Raw genomic sequence first — 8,841 nt, 5'->3', positions numbered from 1 at the left:
AATATTTTCGACAAAAATTTTAGATAGAAATAAAATAAGTTATTGTCACATGTTGTGCGTTCTAATAGTATCTATTTTAGTTGCTGAGAAAAACGGATTTTCCAAATTTGTAAACTTGGCGCCGTTCCGATGTGACCTTTTAGTTTTCCCATGTGACCTTAGCGTGACTAAAGTTCACCGCCCGGGCCATTTCCAGGGCTCAGTCTGTCACCTTCGCGCTGCCGAAGACGTGTTGTTTGTTTTGTCTGCGACTGAAACAGCTTGATTTTAGTATGTCTGACATTCCAATTGATCCTGACCTTGATGGAGAGCTAGTACAGCTACTGCAGGACAGACACGATGAAATTTCATCTGTTTACTGCCCGGAATCGGAGAACGCTGATATTAGTTATACCAACTCTCAGCTGTCAAGTGTGTCGATATTGACACCACCTGATGCCAGTCTGGAGGTAACGTCTGATGACGTCGTGACGATGATGACGATGATGATGGCAGTGTCGATATTTCTGAGGCAAGTCAACTAGCCAGCCTTTTTAACGACAACCTACCGGTAAACGGTGTCGATGGATTGCGAGATACTGGGCCAAATGTCGATCTTGACCGAGCTGCCGTCCGGGCGACGTTTGAGAAAGGTTGTGGCTGCAAAGACGAGTGTTTTGGGAAACTGAAACTCGACGTCGTCTTTCATCATCGACTGAATATGGCAGAGTTTACCAAAGATCAACGGGACATTCTAATCTTGGCAAAGCTTGATGAGAATACATTCTCCGGGGACACAGTTCGAGGTGGTAAGCGAGAGTGTCAACGTTTTATCTACAAGTTCGACGGCGTGAAAGTTTGTGAGAAGGTCTGGCGATACTGTTATTATGTCGGTAAGTCCAAATTCCAGTCTAATTTCGTCTGACGGAATTTTGATTAAACATGCCCGATTTTTCTGCAAATGAATCAGTTATTCTTCGACAGTAAAAGCATTATGATTTCAACCAGTTATGTACAACAGGAATAAAGTTTAACTCGACGCTACGATCAAACCAAAAAAAGTAGCTTTGCTCTGACTGTACACGGATTCATGTTATGACGTCTTGGCGCAAGCCCTCGTTTTGTAAACAAACATGACCTCTATAATAATCGGACTTCACACAAACCAGAAATACTCTGTTTTGTCACGAAACCAAACCGATAATCTTAAACTTATTTCATAAGTGTTAATTAGGTGTATGTGTCCAAGTTCGATGTGAAACGTGAAAATAAATAAGGGTATTGCGAGTCTTCAATCGAAATGTGGTTCTGTGTTCTCTGACAATCACATGATCTCACTGAAATCAATTATGGCTTCCAATATCTTGAAACACATTATGTATACATGTTGAGACTATACATTTCATCAGCTAAACGTCTTTTTCCTCAGGGGAAACTGCCTTTAAAAACTTGAAAAGGCACTATAAGGAGAATGGTGTAATACCAAGACAACATGGTTTGAAAGGGAGAAAACCAGTCAACACATACACATTTGAGGTAAAGATTGTGTACAATACTTTCTTGGATCCAGTCACTTATTTTTCATTGGTAGATATTTTCTGTTAAAGGTTGCTATCGTTGTAAATTGCCTTAGACTTCTTCAAGACAAATTTGAACATGGAGGACTTTCAGTTTATTTAGCAATTCAAATCTGGATTTAAATACCACTGGAAATATTGAAAGTTGAGTGGGTAGGGTGAAAAAATGACTTTTGTCAGTAGTTCGTTTTTAAAATATTCACTCATTCTACAATTTGATACATTGAAAAATGTGTGATTTCATTGCATAGCACACAAAACATATCACTGTCTATTGTATTTTACCAGCTGTGTATTATGAAAGGCATTTTGTGCTTTGCTACATTCAAAGACTACTCTTTATTGAGAAAAATTAATGAGTAGAGTGATTTTCATGATAATCTTCTAAAACACTATGCATACTGGGATGCATAACACTGAGTTAAAATTACTCTGGCCAAATTCAAGTTGAATTTTCACCTGCAATTAACAACAAATGAAACTTCAGTTCATCTATTTCTGTGAAACAATAATTTTAAGTGAAATAATGCCAGTATCTGCATTCGTTTTTCTCTGTAATTATTTGTTAGTGACAAACCACTTACTTTTAACAGCTGCGAAATAATGATAAACAAACAAATTTTTGATATATCTTAGAGGTTATATCAATCCAAGTGTGATTTTTTATTGTCATACATTATATTTTGTAGTTCCGGAATTTGTGGAAGTTTTACAAGGCATGATGTGTTCCTTTCAGTAACATTTCCTGTACCCTCTTTGATCTCTAGGTTATTGAGGATGTTGTACAATTCCTTATAAGGTACGCGGATGAGAAAGGGTTACCGATGCCAGCTGCTCCAAGGGGTAGAGATGATCATCCCCCCATCTACCTACCTTCATGTGACACCAGAGTGAGGTATATGACAAGTATACAGAGAGTTGTCAACAAAGTGACCCTCCACGCATGGCTGTTGGTGAGACAACTTTCCGCAATATTTGGAGTAGCTGTGTGCCACATATCAAACGGATGGAACCAAGGACTGATGTTTGTCCAAAGTGTGAAGCTTTCAGACAGTCTATTCAATATGCAACAAGTGAATCTGATAAGTTGACTGTTACAACTGAATTCAGTAATCACATTTTAAGTGCACAGTCTGAAAGGGAATTTTGTAATGAATTGATAAAAATGGCAACAGCAGAGTATGAGCCTGTCAAAGAAGTAATTAAGCCAGGTCACTATAATTTCTGTTGTAATAATTTATCTAAAGTACACTATACGTTTGATTTTGCTCAGAGTTTTCTATTACCCCATCAATCGCGTCAAGTAGGACCACTTTATTTTCTCAATCCAATGAAAGTTAATTGTTTTGGTATTCACAATGAGGCATGTAAATTACAGATGAATTATGTATTTGACGAATCACAAACCATACAGCCAGACAACAAGAAGTGTCATGGGCCAAATAATGTAATTAGTATGTTGGATGATTTTCTTAGAAATTTTGGCCTTGGTGAAAAATGTGCTTCTTTCCATGCAGATAACTGTTCTGGTCAAAATAAAAACAAGAGTTTATTGCATTATTTTATTTATCGTTGTAGCACAGGTAAACATGAGGAGATCACATATCACTTTATGGAAGCTGGCCATACTAAATGTGTATGTGACTCGGCATTTGGTAAGATCCGTCAGTTGTATAGGAGGAGTGACGTTGACACTATGGCACAACTGTGTAATGTTGTCAATAAAAGTTCAAAGGTCAACTCCTCTAGACCATACATGTCTTCATATGCATCAGGTGATGTTGAAAGTGAGTTGAATTTCCAGTGGAGGGAGTGGGATGAGTTTTTTAAGAAGTTTCTCAGAAATCTCAGGGGAATCAGTGGCTATCATCACTTTAGATTCACTAAAGATGACCCAGGGGCTGTGTATGTAAAAAAATCAGTAATTGGAGTTGAGGAACGTGTTTATTTAGTGAAAAGGGGGGTTACATGGCCACCAAGTGATGATACTTTACCCACAGTACTGCCAGCTGGTGGTCTGTCCAGAGAGAGATATCGGGATCTCCAGACCAGAGTGCTACGGTATGTTAGGGAGCCATACAGGGCCACATACTTCTGCAACACTGCTACACATAGTAAATAAATGGTGCTGTGGTAACACTTTGAAAAATAGCAGTTTGTAAAACATCTATCTGTCTGTCTATCTATCTATCTTAACATCTATATATCTGTCTATCTATTCTTTTCTTATATGGCTACAATACATCAATGCATTGTGTCATACTCAATAGTAACAGTTAAAAAGTTGTTATTGCAGTGCTATACTGTGCTTTGTATATATTAAAAATATTGAATGTGCAGTGAATACTGATACATAATGAGCAATTTCTGATTTAAGTTAAATTTGAGGAAGTATACTGCTACACAATTGTATTTCTCAATGAGGTGGTAACAAATGTAATATTATGTAGATGAATAATTGTAGTCTGAATATTGATAGCAAATTTATGGTGTAGTAAAAGTATCTCATACTGGATCTAGTACTGCATTTGGTGTGAATTAGCATAATAGCAATTGTTATAAGTCTTAATTTCCTTAGAAATGAACTTAAATAAAACTAAATTATTGTTTACACTCCATTGAGAAGTATTCAAGGAGATTTTAACAAATGTAAGCAAACATGAGATAATGCATTGTTTGTCACTGACTACTGAGTAGATTTCAAAGAGTATTATGCATGCTAATCTCTCTGACAATGCTTCACCAATGTGATATGTTTTATGATAAATAAGGTTTCATTGGGATTCACTTTATTGCAATTCATTGTATTGTCACGTTTGTACTTTCATCTCTCTGGGTTGAGGTACCGGTCTGGGATCGTAATGCTTTCAGTAACTGAAGCTTGACACCAAGTTGTCGGTTGTAAGCACAACTTCAATCTTTATTACTAAACACCGTTCTCAGGTCCCTGCTCCACACCGTTCCGTTCTACTTCTAAAAAGTATACAACTTAAATAGTTTCCAAATCTACATATGATAATGAATGACTCAAGCTACAATTTTAATTAAATACAGATCATGTCGGAAAATATTAAAGGACAGGAAATATTGTCAAAACAGGACGAAGTGTTCTTTCAACACGAAGTTTGAGTCAACGTCAACCTCCGGTCACTTCTAATGAGTTTAACATCTGTTAAAACAATACATCACTCAACACAAGACAGCGACGGTTACTTCAAGGTTGTGAACGTAAACAGTCTTAGTGAGTAATAGGAAACTACAATCGTCAAGGGAATAAGCATAGGAACTCAGTGTAGTCTTGGAGGTCACTGTGAGGTTACTAGAGTTCAAGTGAATTACTACAAGTTTAAAACTATGAAATCCTGGGAAAAAGGGAAAGGAAGCGAAAAGGAGGGCGTTACACTCTCCCACCTTTTTAATAACCAGCGTCCTCGCTGGTCAAAAGCAATGACGCTATACAAAGAAAGTAAAAGTTTCTGTCTAAAGAAAATATCTAAAATAAAACACAGTGTGATTAAAATACGAGAAAATACATAACAGGCAGTGTTGTCATCTCTTACTCAAATTTTTTTTTTTTTATAAAATAATCTACGTCTAAAATGAAAATTACAAGTCTAATGATATACTGTTATAAAGTAACGTAAAATACAGAGTAAAATACTAACTTATCTTATCTTGAAAAATACATAAAAGCGTTACAATAAACTCTAACTAATTATATACGTTTGTCTAATCCCATTAATAATTTCTTAAATCCTAATAAAGTTACTATCAATAACATATACAATACTGTGAATATCTGTTGAAAACTGGAAGATGGGTGATTTATATTAGAAGGGTTATGTAATCGTGACCCTGGAATAGTGGAAAGGCATTATCTGCTTATGGTCACCATAGCAACGACTGCTAGGCATAACTAGACTGTAGCAACAGCAAACTTTTGTGCCAAAATCCGAGGCTCTTTCTCGCATAATCTCCATCAAAACAAAACAACAACAAAAACAAAACATCAACACCGAAATATCATCAAACCAAAGACTTCAAAATAAACACCAAAAATGCGATAAACCTCAATATCGCTATCTGTATCACTTCCTCAGGCCATTCGGTCAAACAGGACCATTGTATCACATACGGATCACTAGCTCTGGCATAATTAGCCAACTGAGGAGAGAAACAACAAACAATCCTAACTTCTGTACGCGTACGTCTTCATAAACACAACAAAATACAACAAATCATCAAAACAACACTTCAAAGAAAGAGATGCCTCGTTTGCATACAAGTCTATAGCATTAGCCTATAAAAAGGGTGGTTTCGAAGTACCAGAAAATAAATCCATCAAAACAGAAAAGTGTACATTCTTATTTGCGTTTCTGTCTGATTCTATGCGTTGGTGAACCTACGATCGGTACTGGATTTGTCTTCAAACTTTGTAAAGCTGCTTCATTAAGATTTTCTTCCGGTTCCCATGTATTATGTTTTGCATCGTACCCATGCCATTTTATCAAAAATTCACGCTTTCCATTTCGATATCGACATTTCTCAATTTTCTCTATTCCGAAATACTGATTCGTTTCATTGTAAGTCCATTCGTCATAATTAGTCCGTGTGTTACCAAGCCGGTTTGAAGGTGAACCACAAGCATCGCTGACTTTGGCTGGTCGTATTTGGTCTAGGGTTACACACATTTCAACTTCTTCAGCCATTTCTAATAAGGCTACTCTCCCGTCCAGTGTGTCTTCGAGGCATGATATTCGCACCAAACTCTAATAATGTCAAATTGCCTACCTCGGACGTTCATATCTGCAACCTGCCCTCGTCTCTCTCGGTCATGGTTCACCTCCATCCGTTCAAGTCCATCTTCGCAGCGCCGCTACATGTCTACATGGAGTTGATCGTGCTGCTGGTTATGGTGTACTTCTGCTGGTTCTGCCATCTCTTGTTCTTGTCTTCGATCGATTCTGCTACCAGATCTCAGTATCATAAAGCCGTGCTACTTCAGTTTACTCCAGATTCTCACACCAATTTGTCACGAATATGTCACGCTTGTACTTTCACTCTCTCTGGGTTGAGGTACCGGTCTGGGATCGTAATGCTTTCAGTAACTGAAGCTTGACACCAAAGGTGTCGGTTGTAAGCACAACTTCAATCTTTATTACTAAACACCGTTCTCAGGTCTCTGCTCCACACCGTTCTACTCTACTTCTAAAAAGTGTACAACTTAAATAGTTTCCAAATCTACATATGATAATGAATGACTCAAGCTACAATTTTAATTAAATACAGATAATGTCGGAAAATATTAAAGGACAGGAAATATTGTCAAAACAGGACGAAGTGTTCTTTCAACACGAAGTTTGAGTCAACGTCAACCTCCGGTCACTTCTAATGAGTTTAACATCTGTTAAAACAATACATCACTCAACACAAGACAGTGACGGTTACTTCAAGGTTGTGAACGTAAACAGTCTTAGTGAGTAATAGGAAACTACAATCGTCAAGGGAATAAGCATAGGAACTCAGTGTAGTCTTGGAGGTCACTGTGAGGTTACTAGAGTTCAAGTGAATTACTACAAGTTTAAAACTATGAAATCCTGGGAAAAGGGGAAAGGAAGCGAAAAGGAGGGCGTTACAGTATATCCACTGATTTTCCAATGTGAAAATGTATCTGTGCATAATGAGAAAAAAGGATTTCATATTGTAATATAATTATATGAAGAGGAATGATTTCAATATAGTCATTTATGACTATTTTACACTGTATTATATTCACTCTATGTGTTGCCTAGCAACGATCTCCATGGCAATCAGTCATCTTTACAATTGAGCATACCTGCTGCACTGTAAATAAAATGTCATGAGCAAGTTTTTACATTTCAACAAAAGAATAAAGATGCCATAGCAGCTCAAAATAGGTGAATTTTACTTAAAATTAGGTCTGTTTTGTCTTCCTTCCACCCCCACAAAGGAAAATGGTTTGATCCAACAGTAAGTGTCCATACCCAATGCCTACTGTGACAAGTTTCACAGTTGAGCAGAATTGGTTATCCCCAAGATGACAATTATTTCATAATGTCACATGAAAGATATGCATTGGATCACAGTGGATGAAAATAGTCAGATATAAATTTGCATAAATTTACATAGGTCAAGGGTCGTTTAACCCTTGATTTATAGGGTACATGAGCATGAAGTGGGTTGAAAAATTTTTGCGTCAGGGGTGTTTCTGCTTGCGGCGGCCCATATGTGGTATACAAATGAGGCCCCTAGCATGTGAAATAAAGTACGTCTCCAAGGTGATGGAAAAAAGACCCCCTAACTTCCAAAGTGGTCTATACCGTCTCATGTACTACTATCCGGCTTATCTTACTATTCTGCTTAATTACAGCAATTACTTAATGTGGTGTAGATTTCAGGGACCGAGTGGATCCAGTTAAATTGATAAATATATTCATATATCATCAGCACTATTACTTAAGTTCTGTTTTTCTATCACCCGCTTTCTTTGTCTTCTTTGCTTGGATCCGATTAGGTTCAGTTATTGTTCTAGAGCAGATAAATGACGTGGTCTGTAAATATTCTTTGATGACCTTAGAATTTGACTTATCTATAACAAATAGTTTAAAATAGTCTAAGATAGATTATTTTCTTATACAATATCATATTCTCTACTCTTAACGGGGATTTCAAATTATAATTCACATCCCTCTCCCCTCTGTCTTATTTTCCTCAGGAAAAACCAACACGACATGACAAAACAGAAAAGGAAATATAAAGGCGATACCTAGCGAGAAAGAATTAAAATTTATAATGTCGACAAAGCTTATAAGTTTCTTTTCAAAATTTCACAAGACACCAGTCTTTGTGCTGTCTGCAATAATTTGGTTATAGAACGTGAACTTTTCTAAAAGTAGGGTCGATTTCGACTATTTTTTGGCAAATCTACAACAAATCTATCTTTTTTGAAAGGCAGTTATATTCAACTCCTGAAAGGAAAAATATGTATTTGTGATTTTTGTCCATGTAATCAATCAATGCTGATATAATAATAATGATTATTTATTTATATTCTTTATTGGTATCAAGAATGAGTCCCATGTAGTACAAGAGTATTGAGAAACTAGGACACGATTAACAGAAAATTGAAAGTGATAGACTACTAGTAATTCGAAATTTATTCGTGTAAATATGAAGGATGACAGTTTTTTTTAATTAATATGTCACACACATTTAGTTGACCAAGTTGAATATGTCTGTCTACACTGCACAAAACATCCATGTC

The 8,841-nt window shown here is 36.6% G+C and overlaps 1 protein-coding gene across 1 annotated transcript; it reads left to right on the top strand.

The window, feature by feature from the left end:
* Window positions 1-474: 474 nt before the first annotated feature.
* Window positions 475-4,336, top strand: LOC139127328 (uncharacterized). The gene is made up of 3 exons (XM_070693248.1): window positions 475-872; window positions 1,409-1,515; window positions 2,324-4,336. The coding sequence occupies exons 1-3, from the start codon at window positions 701-703 to the stop codon at window positions 2,645-2,647; spliced, it is 603 nt and encodes a 200-aa protein (XP_070549349.1). The 5' UTR covers window positions 475-700; the 3' UTR covers window positions 2,648-4,336.
* Window positions 4,337-8,841: the final 4,505 nt, after the last annotated feature.

The sequence above is a fragment of the Ptychodera flava genome, unplaced genomic scaffold (genome assembly GCF_041260155.1).
Source record: "Ptychodera flava strain L36383 unplaced genomic scaffold, AS_Pfla_20210202 Scaffold_30__1_contigs__length_3116999_pilon, whole genome shotgun sequence".
Lineage (NCBI taxonomy): Eukaryota > Metazoa > Hemichordata > Enteropneusta > Ptychoderidae > Ptychodera > Ptychodera flava.
The sequence above is the reverse complement of the archived record's forward strand: the minus strand, read 5'-3'. Positions and strand labels throughout refer to the sequence as shown.